The sequence below is a fragment of the Erithacus rubecula genome, assembly GCF_903797595.1.
Source record: "Erithacus rubecula genome assembly, contig: scaffold_176_arrow_ctg1, whole genome shotgun sequence".
NCBI lineage: Eukaryota > Metazoa > Chordata > Aves > Passeriformes > Muscicapidae > Erithacus > Erithacus rubecula.
This window is the reverse complement of record NW_027636133.1, coordinates 204,185-230,003: the sequence shown is the minus strand read 5'-3', so window position 1 is coordinate 230,003 and position 25,819 is coordinate 204,185. Positions and strand designations below refer to the sequence as shown.

Below are 25,819 nucleotides of genomic sequence, written 5' to 3'. Positions count from 1 at the left end.
CATGGCACTGAGTGCCACATCCTGTCTTTTTTAAACACATCCAAGGACGGTGACTCCACCACCTCCCCGGGCAGACCATTCTTGATCACTCCTACCGTGAAAAACATTTTTCAAATTTCAAAACTAAATTTCCCATGCTGCAGCTTGAGGCTGTGTCCTTTGGTTCTGTCAGCTGTTCCCTGGAGAAAGAGACCAACCCCATCTGAGCACAGCCACCTTTCAGGGAGCTGTAGAGAGTGAGAAGGTCACCCCTGAGTCTCCTTTTCTCCAGGCTCAACAAGCCCAGCTCCCTCAGCCGTTCCTCACAGGGTTTGTGTTCCAGCCCCTCACCAGCCTCGTTGCCTCCTCTGGACGCGCTCGAGCGTCTCAACGTCCTTCCCAAACTGAGGGGCCACAACTGGACACAGCACTCAAGGTGTGGCCTCAGCAGTGCTGAGTCCAGGGCAAGAATGACCTCCCTGCTCCTGCTGGCCACACCATTCCTGATCCAGGGGCCATTGGCCTTCCTGGCCCCCAGGGCACTCTGCTGGCTCATGTCCAGCTGCTGTCCATCAGTGCCCCCAGGTCCCTTTCTGCCTGGGCACTGTCCAGCCACATGACAGATGTTATCATTCACACCATCACAATTAGAAGTCAACTATTTCCTGATTACAATTCATGAGAAGCATTTCTTGGCCAATCAGGTTTTGTCACGTCCTGCTGTCAAATGCCTCACAGTCAATCATCTGAAATCACGCCCTGTTGGTCCTATGACAATCCATGTTTCACAGTTCTGTTTCTTGAAATTATCCAGTCTGCTTTGCAAGGTCATTCTTTGAAACTTTTTTCGAGATCCATTTCTCTCTCAACAATATCTGTCCTACTCCATGGCATTTCTAAGTCAGCATTTCTTATCTCCAAGTTTGCACACAGATGCACACAGTGTGAGCCTTCTGGCAGGCCCTGAGAACTCTCTACAAATCCATTTCCCACAGGCAGCAGTGAAAGGAGATCGTTCAGCTGTTCACACCACAGAGCCCTGGAACCACTGACCAGCTCAAACACTGCGGGCAGGAATGGCTCTGCACAGACTCATCCTTTTCTCAGGGTTCCATTTGCTTGCACGCACTTGTACCATTCCCACTTATCCATGGCTTAAAAAACATCCCTATCAAAAACCCCAAAACCAAGCAGGCAATAGAAACCCAGCAAACAGCACACAGCAAACCTCACTAGTGTGCAAACCTGCAGCCCTGCCTGCCCGCTCTGGGTCACTGTGGGACACCCCAAAAAGACCCAGGACCCCCAAAATAATCCTGCCCCATTCCAGGGACTCCCTAAAGCAGTCTAAGGACGCTCTCACATGCAAAAGCCACACCCAGCACTCTAAAATCCACTCTTAAGGGCACTGGAAAAACCCCCAGTGCCTGCCCCAGATCAGTCCCCGTCATTGCAGGGATCCCCAAATCACCCTAAAGACCCCCCTGGTACTGCAAAACTACCCCAATGACAACCCAAAAAGCCCCAGGATCCCCCTAAGGAAATCCCACTCATTCCTCAGATGTCTTAACAACCGCAAAAACTCTCTCACACCCCCTAAAATACCGCAGCCCCCCAAACAGCCGCCCCCCTCCTTCCAGTGACATCCCAAAATTATCTGTACCCCACCAAACCAAACCTGCCCCATTCCAGGGCCTACTAATCCCAGCCCAAAGATCCCAAAATCACCACAAGGACAGCACAAAAAACCCCAGGACTCCCCTACTCTAAATCCTGCATTCCAACACCACTCAAAATCACCATAAAGACCCCCTAGCATCTCAAAACCAGCCGAAGGACCCCCTAAACAAATCCAGCTCATTCCAGGGAACCCCTAAATCACACCAAACAGACCCCAGCAAACTTAAACTACCTCCAGGACCTTCTCAGCCACCGCATTCACCCCTCGAATAGACCCCCAAACCAGCCTCCCCCCCCCCGCCCCCAATTCCAGGGATTCCCCTCAGGGATTTCCCCCCTCACAAATTCGCGCCGCGGCCCCTCAGGATCCCCTGGCTGCGTTTCCGCTGCCGTTCCCGCAGGAATTCCTCGTCCCAGCGCTTCAGCAGCACCTTCAGCTCCTGCTGCCGCTCCATGGCCGCGGGAACCGGGATGGGGATCGGAATTGGGGATCGGGATCGGAATTGGGGATCGGGAATCGGGATCGAGCTGGAGGGAGGCTCGGCGGACACGGGAGAGTCTCCTCAGAGAGACCCTCCCGCCCCCGCCAATCGCCAGCCAATAGAAAGGCAGTGATTATTGATTGACAGCAACGGCAGCAAATGGAAAGGCAAAATGTTAAAGCGTCTCCCCACATCGCTCTTGGGCTAATGAAAGTTAAATAAAACAATGACAGACTGTTTAAGATCCTATTAGATGTAAAAATCCACCTCCAGAGTGAATCTCTCACGCTGATTGGTTGCAACAACAAGTAAATAAGGAAGTGAAGCTTCCCTACAGCCCTGGGCGAGTTGGGGCTGCGGTCGGGTGGTGAGTGGGGGGGACACCATGCTGGGGGGGGCAGAGCCGCTTTTGGGGATCCCTGAGGGAACTTTGGGATCACTTGGGGATCCCTGTGAGAATTTCGGGATTTTGAGGTGGCCCTGGTAGGGTGGGGTTACCCTGAGACCCCCTTTTTAGGGAGCTGCGCTGGGGGCACCCTCACAACACCGCCCGCATCTTCTCCCACAGCTTCCCTTTTTTTCAGGATATACTTGGATTCGGAGTTTCCCCGGAATTCTCCTCTGGTTCCTCCTCATCTTCGGGGGGTCCCCCCCAATTTCACCTAATTCCTACAGAGCCCCAGAATCCATGGATTCTCTCCTTTTCCTCTGCGCCCGCCGCGTTGTCGCCCAGCGCCCTCTTCCTGCCCTTCCTGCACATCTCTATCCCGTCCTTTTCCAAGTGGCATTCCTGGATGGAACAGCCCTGGTCCTGCGGGATTTGGTGGCCGCTTGGCCCTTCCCAGTGCTCCACCTCCAGCGGCTCGTGGGGCACCGAGAGCTGCTCCAGAATCATCCCGGCACACTCTGCGTTGAGACCGTCATCCAGGCCGTGGTGGCGCAGCTTCAGCGGGAGCTGGAACACCCTGGCTGCCATTCCAGGTGGGTATTGGGAATCCCAGCATGGTCACATCCTCCAATTTCTCCAATTCCTCATTCCATCCTCGCACATTTCCCTAAAGGTTTATTCTCGTTTTTCCAGCCTGCGCGTGCTGGACATGACCAGACTCTCAGACTGCGTGTCCGGTGACACTCCCGCTGGGTTGACTGTGTGGTTCATCAGTGAGGCTTTGGCCAAGGCTTGTGTGGAGGTGTCCAAGCAGCAGCAGGAATTCCAGAGGCACGGATCCAAGTGGCCCAAAGGCCACTCTGGAGACGCCGCGTCCGCAGCGGCTCTGGAGCCCCTGGGCGTGGATGTCCACACCGACCTGTTCGTCAACGGAACGTCCTATGGGATCCTGCGCGACGCGCTCCAGACCGGAGCCACCGGCCCCCTGCGCCTCAAGTGCCGCGAATTCCAAGCGGTGGACATCTCAGCATCCGAGATTGTGACTTTGTTGGAATCTCTGGATCCATCCTGTCTGCGGAGGGTGGAACTGTGCTTCAACAATTTGGGACTGACCGGGCTCTCGGTGATCCTGCCTCACCTCTCGCGCTTCCTAGAGCTGCGCAGCCTCAAGTGCCGGTACAGCAAGGTGGACGTGCAGAACCTGACACCAGAATCAGCAATGACAATCCGCAGCGTGGCCAGGCAGCTGGGAATGCTGCCCAGCCTCCGGGAGCTCAACCTGGCATCTTCACAGCTCTCTGGGAATCTGCACCAGATCCTCTGGTGAGTTCCTCACAGAGCGGGGCCTTCTCGCACTCCGGGGGGATTCCCAAGGCCTCAGGGATTGTGGGGGTCTTTTGCAATCTGAATGATCTTGTGGTTCCAGGTTTTCATTATCCTGATCTTCCCGAGCTTCCGTTATCCCAATAGTTTTTGACTCCATTGTCCCATAATTCCATGATTCCAGGATTCTCAATGGCTGAACTTCAATATCTAGGAGGTCTTTGCCAACTTTAGTGATCCTGTGATTCTGGGGACTTCGTTATGCCAATATTCCCATGATCCTGTGATTCTGTTGTCCATGTAGTTCATGAGTCAGCGTTTCCTTATCCCATAAATTGATGATCCCAAATTCCTTGTTTCCAGGATTCCTAAAGTTGGGGCTCAATGGGTTTTGCAGCCGGAAGGATCCATTGATTCCAGGAATTCATTATCCCAATGTTCCCATGATGTTGTGATTCCGTTATCCCAGTGGCTCATGACTCAATGATTCCATCATCCCATAATTCCATGATCCCAAAATGCTGTATTTCCAGGATTCCCAAAGGCTGAATTTTAGGATCTTGCAGATCTTCTCCAATCTTAGTGACCTCACAATTCCAGGATTTCATTAACTCAATATTCTCATGATTCCATTATCCCAATCCTCGATTTCAGAATTCCCAAAGTTTGGGCTCAATGGTCCCTGACAGCTTTTTCAACCTCAGTGATCCCAGATTCCCACAATCCCATTATCCTAAAAGTCCAGGACTCCATGATCCCATCATTCCTCGATTGCAGGTTTTCCAATCATTTGCCTTGATGAACCAGAAGCCTTTTCCAACTTTAACTGCTCCACGATCCCGTAACTCCATGATTCTGTAACTCCATGATCCCGTAATTCCATGACACCCTGACCCCAATATCCCACAATCCTAATATTCCATCACTCTGTGATCCCAATACCCCGTAACTTCACAATACCACAATGCCCTGGCTCCACGATCCCATAATTCCATGTTTCTCAAAGCTTGAACTTGATGGTCTTGGAGATTTTGCCCAACATCTGTGATTCCAAGGTTTCATCACCCCATAATTCCAAAATCCTGCGATTTTCAGAAGTCAAACTTGATGGTCTTGGTGACCTTTTCCAGCCACAGCTGTCAATTATTCCACAATTCGATTTCACAATTCCATGTTTCTGTGATCCCACAATTCCATGATTCTCAAAGCTTGAACTTGATGTTCTCGGAGGCCTTTCCCAACCTCACCCATTCCATAACTCCAAGACCCCATCATTTGAAAATCCCAGGATTCTCAGGGATCAAACTCAGTGAGTCTTGGAGATGTTCCCCAGCTTCAGTCATTCCATCATTCCATGGTTCCATGATTGCATAATTCCATGATTCTCAGGCTTTGATGCAAGGTTGTGAGCCAGGTACCAGACACGGGGCACCAAATTGTGAGGTTACGAACCTCCGGCACTCTGGGCACCTACTCAGTTGGGTTATCTTAAATGAGCAAAGCAGCTAATAGTTGCTAAAAGGTTCTTTATTGCAGAAGCACATCAGTCTCAAAAGCCAAGCAGAAAAGCAATGGCAAAAAGCAGTGGCAAAAAACCAAAGGCAAAAAGCAAAGGCAATGGCAAAGAGGAAAAAAGGCAATGGCAAAAAGCAGTGGAAAAGCACTAACTCTCCCCAGTACATATTCCTATATATAATCCTCCCAACAAGCTAAAACACAAACTCGGACCACCACTTCTTAACCTATTAGAATTCTAGTTTCTTAACATGCCAGGTGACGTATAGACTACGCGTACAACCTGTCTTGTTCTATCTGAAAAACATAAGCAATATTCTTACTATAGCTCTGTTTTGTCTAAGTACTGTCTACAACTACAGTCCCAGAGCTTCTACGGAAAGTATCATTACGTTTTTCAACCTTCACTAGAACTTGCACTTCAAGTTTTGCATTTGAACTTTTCGCTTACTAAAAGCACTAGAGCTCATACTAAAAATTTATTGATTGACTTACTTATCCTAAAAGGTAAACTTACACCTCTACCTTATGTGTGAGTGGCTTCATATATGTCAATCTATCCTCAGGCTTTAAGTCAATCCCTGCACTCGGATTTCTTTCTTAAGAATTCAGAGAGACCTCTGACTCACTGACTGCAACACCTTGAACTCGATGTTCTTACAGCTCTTTCTCAATCTCACCCATCCCACAGTCCCATGATTCCATGGCTGCAATCCCAGCTCTGATTTCCCCCAGGAATCCCAACACTCCCAGCTCCCACCAATGTTCCCTTGGGCCTCACCTGTCCTATTTTTCTCCTTCCAGCGACCTGCAGGCTCCATTGGAAAGCTTGGAATTGGGTTACTGCTCCCTCCTTCCCACCGACCTCACCTTCCTCTCCCAAAGCATCCACGCTCCAGCCCTCAAAAGGTTGGATCTGAGTGGCCACAACATCTCCCAAGGCCTCCTGGAGCCGCTCCAGCTGCTCCTGGAAGAATCCTCGGCCTCGCTGCTGCACCTGGATCTCACGGATTGTGCCATGGCCGACTCCCACCTGGCCGTGCTGCTCCCGACGCTCCTACGCTGCTCCCGCCTGCGCTTCCTGGGACTCCACGACAATTCCCTGTCCAAGGCTGCAATCAAAGATCTGCTCCAGAAAACCTTGGAGCTGCTGGATCTCCAGCTGGTCGTGTATCCCATCCCTGAGGATTGCTACAAGCTGGAGTTGTGGGACTCCATTGCAGAATTTGTAGAGGATGAGGAGCTTTTGGCAGCCAACACTGCAGAGATTTCACAGCTGCTGGAGAATTCTGGAAGAACCAATGTTATCTGGACTTACAGTATATTTGCCTACAGAGGCCTGGACTACTTCTCCTTGTGATTTGGGAAAACCTTAGGGGCAGGAAACGCTCAAAGCCTCCATCTTGGGAAAGCATCTCCACCTCACTGCTGAAATCTGGGCGTTTTCCGCCTCATCCTGGTGCTTTTCCATCTCATTCCAGTGCATTTTTCCTTTCATTTTCCATCCATCTATTTTTTTTTCGGCCTGCTTTTGTCAGTTTTCCATATTATCCTGAAATTTTTCAGCCTCATCCCAAGATTTTTCCCTGGTTTTGTAGCTTTTCTACCATGTTTTGAGGTTTTTCCCATTATCCGGATAGTTTTCCCTTCATCCCGATAGTTCCCCCCTCATCCCAGTATTTTTCTGCCTCACCCCGGTATTTTCCATCCCATTTCATGATTTTTCCAGCTTATCCCAATGTTTTTTCTATCAAGATTGGCTTTGCATGGTAACATTTTAGGAGGCTTTGGGGTGGATTCCACAGGAAGCTGCCGGAAGCTTCTCCTGTGTCCGTCCAATCTTATTGGGAACAGCAGCGACACCTCTGGAATAAGAATGAAGTTGGAAGAAATCAAACATAGCACAGCTGGAATTCCGGATCAGTAATGTGGGAAAGGAAGGAGTCAGGAGATGATTTCAAGGTTCAAGTGGAAATTCCCAAAATTCCTTGGTGCATCCAAAGGGAAGCTCATCCTGGAGCTGCATCTTGGGAGGGACCTGCAGATCCATGGATCAGAGGTGCAGGATCATGGCAGGAATTGCACAGAGGAAAAACCCTTTGGAGCAGGATATTCCCGACGTATTGACCCCTTGGAAAAGGGGAATTGTCTTCCATTGGAACGACACAGTGGAGAAATCCATGGAAAACTCTTGCCGTGAATTGGATTTGCATTAGTAAATGCTTTGAAAACTGATTTTGGGATGGATTCACTGAGAAATAAATGGAAAACTCCCCTGGGATGGTCCCAGCTCCCAGCACTGCTGGAGAAATTGAGGGAAAGCCAGGAAAGAGTGAATTGGGGGACCAAAAAGTTGGATTTCGGGTCTTGTTATTCTGCTCTGATCCTGTTGGAAAGAAACTCATCCTATCCCAGATCCTGAGTCTGTCGTGCCCAGACGGGATTTCCTGAGAGATCTTTCCCAATCCTGATACCGATCCATGAATCTTCCAGGTTTTCCTTCATTTCCACTTTATTTTGGGGATTTTCCACCTAATTGTGGTGGTTTTCCACCTCATTTCCAGGTTTTTTTTTTCACTTTTGTTTTACTCTGGGAATCCTTAAAATCAGAGGGTTTTGGTAAAGCTGCAAAAAAGCAGGCTCCAGAGACAAATAGAACTGCAATTAGAGCTCAGTGGAAAGCATAAGGCACGTCAGCTGAGAAGTTCAATGAGATGTAGAAAGCAAGGACAAATAGAACAATGGTCTGTGTATTAACACTTGCCTAGAATAACTCTCTAAGCTGCAGGAAAGTATATCTAGGAAGATATTAGTAGTTCTAAGCTCAATAATGGAACTCAGTGCATTGTATGTTAAGGCTTACAAGCAGGTATTGTATTGGAAAGAAGCAAGCACTGATTTAACCAAAGACACAGGTACATACACTGATTGGATAGAACTAGTGTCAATATGCTTTTGCTTTTGTGATTGGTCAAAAAACTTTCAAAGTGCCTTGTAACATCACATTCCCTGGATGTGGCCAAGGACATGAGCTGCTGGCATCTTCCCTCTGTCTCATTCGTGTAATGAGTCTGATGTTTGGGTGAAGGAAAAAATAATAAAGCAGCTCGAGATGGGTTCCACAGCAGTCCTGTCCCATTTGTGATTCTGTGCATATACCCGTGGCCAGAATTATTTCCCCACCACATTTTGGTGGGTTTTGCCTCATCCTGGTGGGTTTTTTCGGCTTTTCCCAGTGATTTTCCACCTTTTGTCAGTGTTTCCCCTCTCAGCCTGGTGGTTTTAAGCCTCATTTTTCCATTTTGCCTTTATCCCAGTGTTTTCCTACCTCATGTCACTCTTTTCCGCCTCATTTAGGTGTTTTTCCAAATCAGTTAGAGATTTTTCCTCATCCCATTCTTTTCCCCCCTGTTCTGGTGTTTTTCCCCTTTATTTTGGTTGGTTTTAACTTTATTCTGGGTTTTTTCTTTTGTGTTATCCCAGTTTTCTCCCCCCCAATACAGGTGTTTTTCCAACTAATTTTTGGTGTTTTCCTCATTCTGTTGGTTTCCACATCATTTTTTCTCTTAGTCCTCATCCCATTATTTTTACACTCATTCAGGTGGTTTTCTCCTCACTCCCAAATTTTTCCCATCTCATTCTGGGTTTGTCTTTTTTTTTCTTGTGCCAATATTTTCTCTCCCATCCTGCTGTTTTTGCAACTAATTCCAGGGACTCCCCTCAGGGATTTCCCCCCTCACTAATTCCCGCCGCGGCCCCTCAGGAGCACCTGGCTGCGTTTCCGCCGCCGTTCCCGCAGGAATTCCGCTTCCCAGCGCTTCAGCAGCACCTTCAGCTCCTGCTGCCGCTCCATGGCCGCGAGAACCGGGATCGGGGATCAGGGATCGGGATCAGGGATGAGGGATCGGGATCGACATGGAGGGAGACTCGGCGGGGATCGCAGAGTCACCTCAGAGCGAAACTCTCGCACCCGCCCAGCGCCAACCAATAGGAAAGCAGGGACTGGTGATTGACAGAGGAAAGAACCAATGGAAAGGCGGAAATCGAAGCGCTTGCCCACGCCGCTTCTGCGCCAATGAGAATTAAATGAAACAATGACAGACAGCTGTAAGATCCAAGTAATTCGCCTCCAGGGTGTGACTCGTTCAATAATTAGTTGCGACAAAGCGCAGAAACGAAAGTTAAGGTTCCGTACGGGCGCCATTTGGGGCTGCGGGCGGTGGGTGGAAGGCGCCGTGTTTGGGGGAAGGGAGCAGGGCCGGTTTTGGGGATCCCTGAGGGGACTTTGGGATAATATTGGGATGCCTGGGGGAATTTCGAGCTTCTAGGAGGGGTTTGGAATCCTTGGGGGATTTTGGGGTGGCCCTGGAGGAGTGGGGGTACTCTGGGACCCTCTTTTTAGGGAGCATCGCTGGGGGCACCCTCACAACACCGCCCCCACCTTCTCCCACAGCTTCCCTTTTCTTCGGGATATCCCTGGATTCCGAATTTCTCTGGAATTCTCCATGGTGCTTTGTCATTCTAGGACTGAAGCACAGAAAAACTCTCTATAACCAACCCACAAAAGAAGTTATAAGAGTAGGTATGTATTTATTCAGTGCTGAGGTGCATGGGGGATGGCTCCTCCAAAACCATGCACACCTTTGGCAACCTGTGCCTCTCTTTTTATTCTCTACAAACTGGACTACATAAGACACCGAATACACACATTCACTTTCTCTCCTTTGCTTTTTCGTCCTTTGGTCATCATTTGGACGTTGACACCAGTTTTCCTGTTTCAGAGTTTTGTGCTTTTTTCCATACATCCTGTTTGTGCGCTCCAGCTCTTGACGTCACCTTGTAGCCTTGCTGTGCTCCTGTTCTTGTCAGCCCCCTTTTAGTCAAAGCATTTCTTGATGCTTGATTCTTAATTCTTAAATTTCTGTGTCTAACGGGTCACCTCAATTTCTCCTATCTCCCACAGCCCCCAGAATCCATGGATTCCCTGGCTTTATTCCGTGCCCGCCGTGTCATCGCCCAGCGCCCTCTTCCTGCCCTTGACCCCTATCTCTATCCCGAACTTTTCAAAGCAGCATTCCAGGATGGAAGAGCCCTGGCCCTGCAGGAGTTGGTGGCTGCTTGGCCATTCCCTGAGCTCAAATTGCAGCAGCTTGTGAGGGACCTAAAGCTGCGCTGGGATCGTCCTGGCATCGAGTGTAACCAGGCCATCATCCAGGGCGTGGTATCGCAGCTCCGACAGCAGCTGGAAGAGCCCGGCCGCCAATCCAGGTGGGTTTTAGGAATTCCAGCATGGCCACAGCCTCCAATATCTCCAGGTATTTTGAAGGTTCCTTCCTATTTTTTTCCAGTGGGTGCCAGCTGCGTGTGCTGGATATGACCGGACTCTGTGATTACGTGTACAACCGCACTCCTAACGGGCAGACCTCCTGGTCCAGAACCAAGGGTTTGGCCGAGGCTTGTGTGGAGGTGTCCAGGTACCAGCAGCAATTCCAGAGGCGCGGATCCGAACAGCACAAAGGATGCTCTGGAGCCACCACGGCCGAGGCTGCTCCACAGCACCCGGGCGTGGATGTCCACGCTGACCTGGTTGTCGATAAAGAGTCCAATCAGATCCTTCGTGAGGCGCTCCAGAGCGGAGCCGCCGGCCTGCTGCGCCTCAAGTGCCGTGAATTCAAAGCTGTAGACATCTCGGCACACGAGATTGTGCCTTTGTTGGACTCTCTGGATCCATCCTGTCTGCGGAGGGTGGAACTGTGCAGTTTGAGATTGACCGGGTTCTTGGAGATCCTGCCGCACCTCACGCGCTTCCCGGAGCTGCGCAGCCTCAAGCTCTGGCACATCTTCATGGACGGGCAGCACCCGACACCTCAATGGGCCATGGGAATCCGTTGCCTGGCCGGGCAGCTGGGAATGCTGCACAGCCTCCAGGAGCTGAGCCTGCGATCCACCTGGCTGCCTGGGAATCTGAGCCAGATCCTCTGGTGAGTTCCCCACGGAGCGGAACCTTCTTTACTCTGGGGGGATTCCCAAGGGTTGGGCTCAAGGATCTGAGGGGTCATTTCCAAGCTGAGTGATCCTGTGGTTACAGGATTTAATTATTCTGATGTTCCCATGATCCTGTTATCCCATCAGTTCATTACTCCATTGTCCCAAAAATCCACGATCCCAGAATTCTGTGATTCCAGGATTCTGAAGGGCTGAACTTCAGGATCTTGAGGTCTTTTCCAACCTTAGTGACCCCATGATTCCAGGATTTCATTTTGCCTATGTTCCCATGATCCCATGATTCTGTTATCCCAGTAGTTCATGACTCAATGTTTCTATTTTCCCCTAAACTCATGATCCTATAATTCCTTGATTCCAGGATTCCCAAAGTTGTTGTTCACTGGGTCTTGAGGATCCTTTTCAGCATGAAGCATCCATTGATTCCAGGAATTCATTATCCCAGTGTTCCCATGATCCCATGATTCCGTTATACAAATGCCTCATGACTCAATGATTCCATCATCCCATAAATTCCATGATCCCAAAATTCCGTAATTCCAGGATTCCCAAAGTTCAGGATCTTGGGGATCTTCTCCAATCTTAGTGACCCCCTGAATCCAGGATCTCATTATCCCAATATTCCCATGATTCCAGTATCCTAATCCTTAATTCTACAATTCCCAAAGTTTGGGCTTGATGGTTCCTGAGATCTTTTCCAACCTTAGTGATCTTTGGTTCCCATGATCCCATTATGCCAATAGTCCAGAACTCCATGATCCCTTAATTCCTTGATTCCAGGATTTCCAAAGGTTGGATTTGATGATCTTGAACCTTTTCCAACTTTACTGGCTCTGTGACCTTGTAATTCCATGATCCCATAATTCCATAACTCTGTGATCCCAAGAGCCCATAACTCCACAGTTCCACATTTCCTGAGCTCCCTGATCCAATAATTCCAGGATTCTCAAAGGCTGAGCATGGATGTGTTTCCCAACCTCAGTTATGCCATTAATTCTTGACCCTGTAATTCCAAAATCCCAGGATTTTCAGGAGTCAAACTCTATCATCTTGAAGCTCTTTCCCATCCTCACCCATTCCACAATCCTATGATTCCACAGGTGCAATCCCAGCTTTCATACCCTTTGCTTCCCCCCAAGATCCCGACATTCCCTGCTCCCACCAATCCTTCCTTGCACCTAATCTCTCCCTTTTCCCTCCCACCAGCAACCTGCAGGCTCCATTGGAAAGCTTGGAATTGGGCTACTGCTCCCTCCTTCCCCCCGACCTCGCCTTCCTCTCCCAAAGCATCCACGCTCCAGCTCTCAAAAGGTTGGATCTGAGTGGCCACAACATCTCCCAAGGCCTCCTGGAGCCGATCCAGCTGCTCCTGGAGAAAACCTCGGCCTCGCTGCTGCAGCTGGATCTCGGGTATTGCCGCATGGCCGATTCCCACCTGGCCGTGCTGCTCCCAACGCTCCTGCGCTGCTCCCGCCTGCGCTTCCTGCGACTCTTTGGCAATCCCCTGTCCGAGGCAATCAAGGATCTGCTCCAGAAAACCTTGGAGCTGCCAGATCTCCATCTGGTCGTGTAGCCCACCCCCCTGGATTGCCACACGTTGGACCCGTCAGAATTCGATTTGGATTTCTTTTATGAGGATGTGGATGAGGAGCTTTTGTCAGCAGCCAAGGCAGAGATTTCCCAGCTACTGACGAATCCCGGGAGACCCAACCTCGTCTGGACTGATGATCCCGACCATGAAGACCTGGACTACTTCTCCTTGTGATTTGGGAAAACCTCCAAGGCGGGAAAATCTCAGAGCCATCTTCACAAAAAAGTGCCGCCGTATCCTTCCCGAAATCCAGGTGTTTTCTGCCTCATCTTGGTGCTTTTCTGCCTCATTCCAGTGGACTTTTCATTTTGGTGCTTTTCTACTAATGATTGAGAGAGACACCGGGACTACTGACTCATGATCAGAATCCAAATTTTACTATGAGCCACATATGCTCATAGACCATTTCTAGGAAAACCAGTCATTTTGTACTTCGTTTATTGGGTTAAAGTGCACACAGATAAATTTTACATTTCTTTACATTTCTATTCTGTTAAATCGTATTTCCTGTTGCCAGTCTTGATCGAATCTTCTTCTAATCTTCAAAGCTCTGTTTGCTCTCGCTGAGGCATCCTGGTTATCAAATTGCATTTGCTAATTAAACCAAAAAGTGCTATCAGTGTCAGTCACCACATGGCCTGGTTTTGTTAGTTTTTTGCTTCATTATGATGTTATTCCACCCAATATCGAGATTTTTCCCTGGTTTTGTAGCTTTTCTGACACGTTTTGAGGTTTTTCCTCGTTATCCCAATGCTTTTCCTCTCATCCCGATATTTTCCCCCTCATTCCAGTGTTTTGCTGCCTCATCCCAGTATTTTTTCTCCCATTTCATTATTTTTCAGCCCATCTTCATATTTTTCTGCCTCATCCCTGCTGGAATGATTGAGAAAAAGTCGGGAAAGAGTCAATATGGGGAGGGAAAACATTGGATTTGGAGTCTTGCTATCCTGCTCTGACCCCATTGGAAAGAAACTCATCCTATGCCAGATCCTGAGTCTGTCATGTCCAGATGAGATTTTCTGGGGGATCTTTCCTGATCCATGAATCCCCCATTATTTCCTTCATTTCCACCTCATTTTGGAGTTTTCCCACCTAATACTGGTAGTTGTCCACCTCATTCTGGGCTTTTTTTCCCTTTTCACCACTGTTTTTCCAGCTCATTTTGGCAGGTTTGGCATCCTGGTGTTTTTCCCCTGCATGCCAGTGTTCTTCCTTCTCATCTCACTGTTATCCCTCCTCATCCCAGTGTTTTCCCACCTCATTTTTCTGTTTTCCACCTCATTTTGGGATTTTCCCCTCATCCCATTATTTTCCCCCTCATTCTTGGGTTTTCCTCCTCATTCTGGTTGTTTTCTACCTAATTCTGGGGTTTTATTTTGCCTAATCCCTTGGCTTCATTGTAAAATTAGCTCCAAGCCTCTTTATGGCTGTGCATTTTTCCTTTCTGGTTGCTCTGGTGTTCATATGGCGGTCTTTGGGATGAAGTAAATACTCTTCATCTCATATGAGCTTTTCACTTTGCCTCCTTGCCCTTGCTCTCTTTTTCCTCCTTTGACCATCCTCTGGTTTCAGGGGTCTGAGGATTCCCTTATCTTATGGTTCTCAATATTTGGTGAAATCAGGAGGAACATCGATAAGACTTTTACATTGGATTTCTGGACAGCAGACTTTGGTGTATTTAGGAGATTTATTTAGAGAGTTCTTGGGGAAGCTGTCCTGAAAAACAAAGGAGTTCTGGAAAGGTGGGTGTGCTTCAAAACAGGGATCTTGAGGGCACAGGAACAGACTGTCCCTGTGTGCTCAAAGAGGAGTTGACGAGGCAAACGTCCAGCCTGGATGGGCAAGGAGGTTTGGGAGAAACTCAGGAATCAAAAGAGGATGTATCATCTTTGGAAAGAGGGTCAGGTCTCTCAGGAGGTATTTAAGGGGGATGCTAGAGTGTTTAGGAAAAACATTATGGAGAGCAAAGCTTGGTTTGAACTTAACACTATAACTTCTGCAAAGGAGAATAAAAAATCTTTTTACAAATATATTAATTGTAAAGGCAAGGGTAAGACCAGCCTTTGTTCTATATTGGAGGAGGGAGGAAACTTGGTAGCTGCAGACGAGGAGAAAGAGGAAGTGCTTAACTCTTTTTTTGCTTCAGTTTTTAATGGAAAAACAGCTTTCCTTGAGGACAGCTGTGCTCTTGGTTTGGTTGATGGTGTCAGGGAGCAGAATGGTCCCCCTGTTATCCAGGAGGAGGCAGTCAGAGAACTGCTGAGCCAATTGGATGTTCATTAATCTACGGGACCAGATGGGATCCACCCCAGGCTGATGAGGGAGCTGGCAGATGAGCTGGAAAAGCCCCTCTCCATCATTGACCAACAGTCCTGGCTCACTGGGGAGGTTCCAGGTGACTGGAAGCTGGCCAGTGTGACACCCATTCACAAAAAGGGTGGGAAGGAGTATCCTGGTAATTATAGAGCAGTCAGCCTGATCTCAGTGCCTGGAAAGGCAATGGAATAATTTATACTGATGCAATCACACAGCACTTACAGGATGGCCAGGGGATCAGACCCAGCCAGCACCAGGTTTAGGAGGGTAGGTCATGTTTGACCAACCTGATCTGCTTTTATGACCAGGTGAGCACCTGATGGATGCAGGAAAGGCTGTGGATATTGTGTACCTGGACTTCAGCAAGAGCTTTGACACTGCCTGCCACAGCATTCCCTGGAAAAGCTGCAGCCCACGGCTGGGACAGGAGCACTCTGCTGGGTTAAGAACTGGCTGGATGGGCAGGCCCAGAGAGTGCTGGTGAACGGAGCTGCATCCAGCTGGGATCAGTCACCAGTGGTGTCCCTCTGGGGTCTGTGCTGGGGCCAGTTCTGTTCAATATTTTTATTGATGGCATGGATGAGAGTAGCGAGCCTTTCATTAGTAAATTTGCTAAGCTGGGAGCGTGTGTCCATCTGCTGGAGCAGGAGTGCTCTGCAGAGGGACCTGGAATGGCTGGATGGATGGGCAGAGTCCAATAGGATGGGGTTTCATAAGTCCAAGTGCTGAGTCCTGCATTTGGGCCAAAATAACCCCCTGAAACATTACAGGCTGAGGACAGTGAGGCTGGACAGTGCCCAGGCAGAAAGGGACCTGGGGCACTGATGGACAGCAGCTGGACATGAGCCAGCAGAGTGCCCTGGTGGCCAAAAAGGCCAATGGCCCCTGGCCTGGATCAGGAATGGTGTGGCCAGCAGGAGCAGGGAGGTCATTCTTGCCCTGGACTCAGCACTGCTGAGGCCACACCTTGAGTGCTGTGTCCAGTTGTGGCCCCTCAGTTTGGGAAGGACGTTGAGACGCTCGAGCGCGTCCAGAGGAGGCAACGAGGCTGGTGAGGGGCTGGAACACAAACCCTGTGAGGAACGGCTGAGGGAGCTGGGCTTGTTGAGCCTGGAGGAAAGGAGACTCAGGGGTGACCTTCTCACTCTCTACAGCTCCCTGAAAGGTGGCTGTGCTCAGGTGGGGTTGGTCTCTTTCTCCAGGGAACAACTGACACAACCAGAGGACACAGCCTCAAGCTGCGTCAAGGGAAAAACTGGATTGGATATTAGGAAAAAAGTTTTTCATTGAGAATGATCAGGTGGTGGAATTGTCTGGCCAAGGAGGTGGTGGTGTCAGCATCCCTGGAGGTGTTTAAAACAAGATGGATGTGGTACTTAGTGCCTTCGTTTAAGTGTTATGTCAGGGTTAGACTCAATGATCATTAAGTTCTCTTCCAGCCTTGTACAATTCTGTGAATTCTGTGAAAAGTCCCTCAAATCCCAAAAAATCCCAAATCCCCAAAATACCTCTTCTTCCATCAAAAACCCCAAATTCTCCTAAACACCCTAAGTCCCATATTCCACCTCAAAAATACCCCAAACCCTGAAAATTCCATATTCCAAAAACTCCTAAATACCAAACACGCTACAAATCCACAGAAACCCCCAACTCCTCTGTGAAAACCCCAAGTCTCTGCTAAAACCCCACATCCTAAAAACTGCACGTCCCATATTTCCCAAATCCCGAATTCCAGTCTATTTTTCTCTTCCAGGGCAACATTGAGATGGCTATGCAGGAAACCCACAGTGAGTTTGTTCATTTTGGAGCTTCAGAACCTCTAAAAAGAAATAAAAATCTCTCCGTCCTTCCTGTCCTTTCCATGCTGATCCACATAATAAAAATACTCGCTGGTTCCAGGGCCTGACCTGGCAGCAGCAGCGCCCCCACCCTGATGGCGACAGCCACCGGCGACCCCCGACACGGCCGGGCCACCTCCCTGTCGCGACAGGCGACAGCGACAGCAGCGCCACCGGCACCACCCGGATGTGGCCAATGGGGAGCGGAATGTGTGCGCACCTCGGGTGCTGCGGGGGGAAAAGGGTCTGGGGGAAAGTGGAAGTCGATGGAAAAGTGTCAGGGGTGGGGTGTCCCATCACTGCAGTGGCACTTTTTGATCTTCAGACGCTCTAGAATCCCCCAGGCTGCTATACAGATCCTGCAGAGTTTCCCTATATTGCCTTGGGCCCTTTCAGGGTGTCAGCTGTCCCATAAAAATCCCCTATGGGTGGCTTCTGGTGCTGTGTGCCCTCATAAATCCCCTATAGATGCCCCTCCCCCTCTGTTTTCGGCCATTTTCCCCTCTAAGCCCTCAGGACCCCACAGGCGCCAGGAAAAGCAGTGGGATGAGGGAAATCTTTGGAAAATGAGTCAGGAAAATACCAGGAACAGGTAGAAAAACCTCTGGGGTGGGGTGGAAAAATAGCAGGATGAGGGAGAATGTACCAGAATAACGGGAAAAAATGTTAAATTAAAGAGGAAAAAAAAAACAAAGTGAAGGTGTGAAAATATTGGGATGTAGGGAAGAACACCAAAATGAGTAGGAAAACATGAAAATGAAGATGAAAAGAGAGAAATGAGGTGGGAAAAAACCAAAAAATGAGGTAAAAAGACAACAGAATAATGCCTGAAATTCCACTGGATGATTTGGACAAACCTCCAAATGAAGGGGGAAAAAACAGTATGAGAGGTAAAATAATGGGATAAGGCAAAAAAAGCCCCGAAATGAGGTGCAAAAAAAAAAACGGAAGTAGGAGAAAAACACCAGAATGAGGAGAAAAAGATGGGATGTGAAGAAAACCCCAAAATGAGGTGGTAAACAGAAAAAATGAGGTAGAAAAACACTGAAATGAGGAGGAAAAACACTGGGAAAAGGTGGGAAAAGACCAGGATTCCAAACCCACCAAAATGAAGTGGAAAAACAGCAGTAAAAAGTGAAAAGACCCCAGAATGAGGTGGACAACTAGCAGGATTAGGTGGAAAATCTCCAAAGTAAGGTTGAAATAAAGGAAATTATGGAGGATTCATGGATTGGGAAAAGGATCGGGAAAGATCCCCCAGCAAATCCTGTCCTGGCACTACAGACTCAGGATCTGGGACAGGATGAATTTATTTCCAATGGAATCAGAACAGGATAAGAAGACCCCAAATCCAACTTTTCCCTCTGCAAATTCACTATCCCGACTTTCCCTCAAGGTTTTCCCAAATCACAAGGAGAAGTAGTCCAGGGGTTCTTGGCCCACATGATCCCAACTCCAGTCGAGGTCGGTTCTCCCAGAATTTGCCAGGAGCTGGGAAATCTCCTCCTCGGCTGCCCTCAAAAGTTGTTCATTCGCAAACACTCCATAAAAATCCCAAAGGAATTCTGACGGGTCCGTCTCGCGGCAATCCATGGGGATGGGATACACGACCCGTTGGAGATCCGGCAGCTCCAAGGTTTTCAGGAGCAGATCCTTGATTGCAGCCTTGGACAGGGGATTGTGGTAAAGTCCCAGGAAGCGCAGGCGGGAGCAGCGCAGGAGTGTCGGGAGCAGCACGGCCAGGTAGGAATCGGCCATGCAGCATCCCATGAGGTTCAGCTGCAGCAGCGAGGCCGAGGTTTTCTCCAGGAGCAGCCGGAGCGGCTCCAGGAGGCCTTCAGAAACATCGAGGCCTCTCAGATCCAACTTTTTGAGGGCTGGAGCGTGGAAGCTTTGGGAGAGGAAGGTGAGGTCAGCTGGAATGAGGAAGCAGGAGCGAAATCCCAAGCTTTCCAAGGGAGCCTGGAGGTCACTGGTGGAGGGAAAAGGGAGAGGTGAGGCCTAAGGGAGGACTGGAGGGAACTGGGAATGTCAAGATTCCTGGGAGAAAGGCAGGGAATGAGAGCTGGGATTGATTCTGTGGAGTCATGGGATTGTGGGATGGGTGAGGTTGGGAAAGAGCTCCAAGAGCATTGAGTTTGACCCCTGAAAATCCTGGGATTTTTGAATGATTGGGTCATGGAATCATGAAATAAGGGCATCATTGACATTGGGCAACATCTCGAAGTTCAAGATATGAGAATCCTGGGATTATGGGATCATGGAGCCAGGGACTTGTGGAATTGTGGAGTTGCGGGGTCTTGGGAACACAGATTTATGGAATGATGGGATCTTGGGATATTGGTATCAGAGAGCCATGGAATTATGGGATCATGGAGTTATGCAGTCATGGAGCCATTAACGCTGGAAAAAGTTTCAGCATCATCAAGTCCAACCTTTGAGAATCCTGGAATCAAGGAATTATGGGATCATGGAATCATGGGAACCTGGGATCACTCAGGTTGGAAAAGATCTCAGGGACCATCAAGCCCAAATACTGAAAATTCTGGAATTAAGGATTACAATAATCAGATCATGGGATTATGGGGATAATGAAATCCTGGAATCATTGGGTTCCTAATATTGGAGAAGATCTCCAAGATTCTCAAGTTCAGCCTTTGGGAACCCTGGAATTATGCAATTCTGGGATCATGGAACTATGGGATGATGAAGTCATTGAGTCATGAGCTATTGGGGTATCGGAATCACAGGATCATGGGAACACTGGGATAATGAATTCCTGGAATCAATGGATCCTTCGGGCTGGAAAAGATCCTCAAGGCCAATAAAGCCTCAACTTTGGGAATCCTGCAAACATAGATTGTAGAATTATGGGACCATGGAGACACCAACTACTGGGGTAAGGGAATCATGAGAGCATTGGGATGATGAAATCCTGGAATGACTGGATCACTCAGGATGGAAAAGACCCCCAAGATCCTCAAACCCAACCCTTGAGGATCCTCCCGGAGCATAGGAAGGCCCTGCTCTGTGGGGAACTCACCACAGGATCTCGCGCAGATTCCCAGAGAGATGGGTGGATCTAAGGCTGAACTCCCGGAGGCCGGACAGCATTCCCAGCTGCCTGGCCACGCGGCGGATTCTCACGGCTGATTCTGAAATCAGGTCCTGGACATCCTCCGTGCTGTTCTGCAGCTTGAGGCTGCGCAGCTCCGGGAAGCGCGAGAGGTGCGGCAGGATCACTGAAAGCTCAGCCAATCTCAGACTGAAGCACAGTTCCACCCTCCGCAAAAAGGACGGATCCAGAGATTCCAACAACGTCACGGTCTCAGATGCCGAAAGGTTCTGTGCTTCGAACTCGCGGCACTTGAGGCGCAGCAGACCGTCAGCTCCGGTCTGGAGCGCGTCCCGCAGGATCTCGTAGTATGTTGTGTGGCCAAGCAGGTCGGCGTGGACGTCCACGCCAGGAGGCTGCGGAGCGGCCTCATCCCTGGTGGTTCCAGAGCATCCTTTGTGCCGCTTGGGTCTGTGCCTCTGGAATTGCTGCTGGTGTGTGGACACCTCCACACAAGCCCTGGCCAAAGCCTTGGTGCTGGAACAGAAATGCCGCTCATCTGGATCATCCAGAACTCCTGTCATGTCCAGCACGCGCAGCCGGCACCCGCTGGAAAAAATTGGAAGAAACCATCAAAATGCCTGGAAGTATGGGAGGTTGTAGCCATGCTGGAATTCCCAAAACCCACCTGGAATGGTGACCAGGCTCTTCCAGCTCCCGCTGGAGTTTCACCACCACGCCCTGGATCACGGCCTGGACACACTCTTTGTAGGGATGATCCCAGGGCAGCATCAGGTTCCCCACGAGCTGCTGGAAGTGAAGCTCTGGGAAAGGCCAAGTGGCCACCAAATCCCGCAGGACCATGTCTTTTCCATCCTGGAATGCCGCTTGGAAAATGACGTGAGAGAGATGGGGGGGAAGGGCAGGAAGAGGGCGCTGGGTGACGACACAGCGGGCGCAGAGGAAAGCCAGGGAATCCATGGAGGGCTGTGGGAATTAGGTGAAATTGGAGCGTGCCCTGAGACAGAGAAATTGAGAATTAAGAATCAAACATCAAGAAATGCTTTCACTAAAAGGGAACTGACAGAACTGTGTGTTTACTGTAATTTACAGCGCTGACAAGAACAGAAGCACAGCAAGGCCACAAGGTGAGGTCAAGAGCTGGAGTGCACAGACAGGATGCAAGGACAAAGGTACCACAGGATAAGGGAGTCCTCAGACCCTTGAAACCAGTAAAACTGGAATCGAAGTCCAGATAATGTCCAAAGGATGAAAAAGAGAGCATGGGCAAGGAGGCAATGTGAGAAGTTCATCTGAGAGGAAGAATATTTATTTAATTTCCAAGACCCTTGTATGAACACCAGAGTAAATAAAAAGGAACATTGTGGAGCCAGAAAGAGGAGTGGAGCTAATTTTAATATGAAGCAGAGAAGGGCAATGAATGTATATTAGGTGTACTTTTAGTCCCAGTTTGAGGAGAATAAAAGGAGATGCGCAGGTTGCCAAAGGTGTGCATGGTTTTGGAGGAGATATCCCCCATGCACCTCAACTCTGAATAAACACATACTTACTCTTATATCTTCTTTTGTGAGTTATAGAGAATTTCTCCGAGCTTCCAGGATGCGGAACCAACAGGGGAGAATTTCAGGGAAACTCGGAATCCAGGGGATATCCCGAAGAAAAGGGAAGCTGTGGGAGAAGGTGAGGGCAGGATTCTGAGGGTACCCACAGCGATGCTCCCTAAAAAGAGGGTCCCGGAGTACCCCCACTCCTCCAGAGCCACCCCAAAATCTCCCAAGGATGCCAAATCCCTCCCAGAATTTCGAAATTCCTACTGGTATCCCCAAATTATCCCAGTCTCTTCACGGATCCCCAAACCGGCCCTGCCGCCCCCACCCCAACACGGCGCCTTCCACTCACCGCCCGCAGCCCGTACTGAACCTTCACTTTCATTTCTGCACTTGTTCGCAACTAATTACTGCGTGAGTCACACTCTGGACGTGAATTAATTAGACTTTTCAGCTGTCTGTCATAGTTTCATTTAATTCTCATTGGCTCGGCAGCGTCGTGGGAAGGTGCTTTGATTTCCGCCTTTCCATTGGTTCATTTCTCCGTCAATCACCAGTCCCTGCTTTCCTATTGGTTGGCGCCGGGCGGAGGCGGGAGTTTCGCTCTGAGGTGACTCTGCGGTCCCCGCCGAGTCTCCCTCCATGTCGATCCCGACCCCTCATCCCTGATCCCGATCTCTGATCCCCGATCCCGGTTCCCGCGGCCATGGAGCGGCAGCAGGAGCTGAAGGTGCTGCTGAAGCGCTGGGAAGCGGAATTCCTGCGGGAACGGCGGCGGAAACACAACCAGGTGCTCCTGAGGGGCCGCGGCGGGGATTTGTGAGGGGGGAAATCCCTGAGGGGAGTCCCTGGAATTAGGTGCAAAAACAGCAGGATGGGAGAGAAAATATTGGCACAAGAAAAAAAAGACAAACCCAGAATGAGATGGGAAAAATTTGGGAGTGAGGAGAAAACCACCTGAATGAGTGTAAAAATAATGGGATGAAAACTAAGATAACAAAATGATGTGGAAACCAACAGAATGAGGGGGAAAATACCAATAATTAGTTGGAAAAACACCTGTATGGGCGGGGGGGGGGGGGGTGTTGAAACTGGGATAGCACAAACGAAAAAACCCAGAATAAAGTTAAAACCAACCAAAATAAAGGGGAAAAACACCAGAACAGGAGGAAAAAGAATGGGATGAGGAAAAATCTGTAACTGATTTGGAAAAACACCTAAATGAGGCAGAAAAGAGTGACATGAAATAGGAAAACACTGGGATAAAGGCAAAACGGAAAAATGAGGCTTAAAACCACCAGGCTGAGGGGGAGAACACTGACAAAAGGTGGAAAACACTGGGAAAAGTCGAAAAAACACCAAGATGAGGCAAAACCCACCAAAATGTGGTGGAGAAATAATGCCGGCCACGGGTTTATGCACAGAATCACAAATGGGACAGGACTGCTGTGGAACGCATCTCGAGCTGCTTTATTATTTGTTTTTCCCACCCAAACATCAGACTCATTACACGAATGAGACAGAGGGAAGATGCCAGCAGCTCCTGTCCTTGGCCACATCCAGGGAATGTGATGTTACAAGGCACTTTGAAAGTTTTTTGACCAATCACAAAAGCAAAAGCATATTGACACTAGTTCTATCCAATCAGTGTATGTACCTGTGTCTTTGGTTAAATCAGTGCTTGCTTCTTTCCAATACAATACCTGCTTGTAAGCCTTAAAATACAACACCCTGAGCTGCATTATTAAGCTTAGGCCTTCATAATATCTTCCTAGATTGTGGGAGTCCAGGGTTTTTCCCTGGCTCCTTTGGGGGTGCAAAAACCCCCCTGGCAGACCCCCCAGAGACCCCCGAGTGCTGCCCAGGAGCTGCAGGGGCTGGATTTGGCTCCTTGGGAAAATCTGCCCACGCTGAGAGAAGAGACACAGAAAAGAATGATGAGCAAAGTGTAAACTAGATTGTTAAAACGTAGTATAAGTAGTTTTTTAGATTGTTTATATTAAGGGCCATGTGGCCAAGATGGAGGACCCTGGGTGTGGTGGACTTCTTCCTCCTTCTTCTTCATGTCATCCATGTTGAAGTTGCACCCTGGGAACCACAGATTGGATGGGAGAAAACTGGACATTGCAAAGAGGTTACATGGCATTGGAGACAGTTTGTAAATATTGTATACGTAGTTTAGAGTATAAAGACCTTGGCTCAGCCCTCTCAGGAGTTCTTTCTGCTATGGTCGACCTGCAGAGCGGACCTGTGCCAGGCTGTCAGAAACTTTTTTAAGATAAAACAATAAACAGCCTCAAAACAATTCAAGGTCATCTCGAGCTGCTTTCTTGTCGGCGCCTCCGAAAGAACCAGACTCTTTACCACCTCCGTGCCCTCTCTGGGGAGGTCTCAAGCCTGAAGAGACCCTCAGAGACGGGACACTAGATATACTTTCTTGCAGCTTAGAGAGTTATTCTAGCCAAGCATAAATACACAGACCATTGTTCTGTTTCTCCTTGCTTTCTCCATCTCCTGTAACTTGCATTTGACATGCCTTATGCTTTCCACTTAGCTCTAATTGCAGTTCTGTTCTCTCTGAGGCCTGCTGATTTGTAGCTTTCCCAAACCCCTCTGATTTTGAGGATTCCCACAATTCCCCCTCTCAGTACAACTACAAAGAAACTTTTATAACCTTGCCATTTACTAACTGCCTTGCATTTCATAGCTTGACTATAATATTTCTGCTTATTACTTACTTAAAGCAATCTTTTTGCTCTCATTAAGCATTGCTGTGTTACAGCACAGCAATTTTAATGCTGTGAAAATCCAGTCCATTTAAAGGATATAAGTAATTTCTCATAGTATTTACAAGCCATTGTTCAAAAAAGTGTCGCCTGTTCCAAGATCTTAGTTCAAAACCTTCCTCCAGGTCTATACCTTCATCTACTATGTTTATAAGGTTTTGAGAACTCTCTGCAACTCCATTTCCTACCTCTCTGTATTGTATGATAAGGACTTACTTGATAGCTTTGTCCATCATACATGACACACAGACCAGCGAAACATTTGATTTCCCTCCATCCTTTTTGAGAGCTAATTTTTGGCAAAAGATTTCCCAAATATTTCAGTTAAAAAGCTTTGCTTTGGATCTCTAATAAAAATGTTACCTTTCAAAATGCTATAGAAGGGATCTATAACATAACAAAATAAAAAACCACACTTTTTGCCAAAAAGAGCTCTACAAAACCAAGAGTTAACACATTTATAAATAACACAAAATCAGTTTGCAGGTTCCACCGATGAACAAGGAATGTCAGGGAAGACCTGTGGTCCTTCTGTTCAGCTCACGTCCACGTACTTGCTTCTAATGGTCTTCAACACGTCAACACATTTTCTTGGGTGCAATATGGTTTGACTTTTTTGCTGGGACCCACTTAACTCCTGCACCTGTAGAGACATAAACATACCCTTTGTCCCATGTTCTTAATGGGAAAGGACCTTCAATGTGTCCTGTCTCAGGATTTCCAATTTAAACAGGAGGATTTTCTTTCAATTTGGTATGTGTATTGTTTGAAAAATGTCTAAAAACTGGTGGATCAGGTTCTGCAGAAAATCTGTTCAAGAAATTAAAAACATATGAAGCTTTGTTCAACCTCATCTGTGGTTTGAAGTCTATTCCCTGCTTCTATTGATCAAGAATATGTTTTAATGTTTGGTGTGTCCTCTTAATAATTGCTTGACTTGGGGGAGAATGAGGTACTCCAAGGATGTGGCGAACACCCCAATCTTTTAAAAATGTGGCCAATTTTTGAGATCTATGTAGGACCATTGTCAGTTTTTACTTCTTGGGGAACACCCAATGAAGCAAAAGCTTGCAAAAATTCTTGACAGGCATGATTACCTGTCTTCTGTGCACCTGTGTGGACAGAAGAAAACCTGCACCAGAGAACACATCTACTGAAATTGTTTCTCCGCTGTCACGTTTCCTTCTGCTAAATGTCCTGGAAGCGAAGAACGAGCCCTAATATGAGAAACAAAATATGGATTAGCTCGATATTGCAAAATTATATCAAGACATGAAAGCCAACAATATAAAATG

At 48.4% G+C, this 25,819-nt stretch overlaps 4 protein-coding genes across 4 annotated transcripts in view; 3 read left to right on the top strand and 1 right to left on the bottom strand.

Annotated features, from left to right (window-relative positions):
• The first annotated feature begins 2,612 nt into the window (after positions 1-2,612).
• On the top strand, positions 2,613-6,899 carry LOC306815636 (leucine-rich repeat-containing protein 14-like). Its single transcript, XM_079332206.1, has 3 exons — positions 2,613-3,122; positions 3,223-3,852; positions 6,172-6,899. The coding sequence occupies exons 1-3, from the start codon at positions 2,830-2,832 to the stop codon at positions 6,725-6,727; spliced, it is 1,479 nt and encodes a 492-aa protein (XP_079188332.1). The 5' UTR covers positions 2,613-2,829; the 3' UTR covers positions 6,728-6,899.
• A 3,036-nt stretch (positions 6,900-9,935) lies between these two features.
• The window catches only part of LOC306815638 (leucine-rich repeat-containing protein 14-like), a 65,834-nt gene continuing 49,950 nt past the window's right edge, over positions 9,936-25,819 (top strand). Inside the window, exon 1 of the mRNA XM_079332208.1 lies at positions 9,936-9,945. The gene's annotated coding sequence lies outside the window, so the exon portion shown is untranslated. The remainder of the gene's footprint in view (positions 9,946-25,819) is intronic.
• The window catches only part of LOC306815639 (leucine-rich repeat-containing protein 14-like), a 74,671-nt gene continuing 59,510 nt past the window's right edge, over positions 10,659-25,819 (top strand). The window contains exon 1 of the mRNA XM_079332209.1: positions 10,659-11,348. Within this exon, the coding sequence (XP_079188335.1) occupies positions 10,741-11,348 (608 nt within the window). The 5' untranslated portion in view covers positions 10,659-10,740. The remainder of the gene's footprint in view (positions 11,349-25,819) is intronic.
• Positions 18,160-25,819, bottom strand: part of LOC306815635 (leucine-rich repeat-containing protein 14-like) — a 31,652-nt gene continuing 23,992 nt past the window's right edge. The window contains exons 2-3 of the mRNA XM_079332205.1: positions 20,159-20,779; positions 18,160-19,087 (exon numbers count right to left, since the gene is read on the bottom strand). Of these exons, the coding sequence (XP_079188331.1) occupies positions 18,523-19,087; positions 20,159-20,779 (1,186 nt within the window). The 3' untranslated portion in view covers positions 18,160-18,522. The remainder of the gene's footprint in view (positions 19,088-20,158; positions 20,780-25,819) is intronic.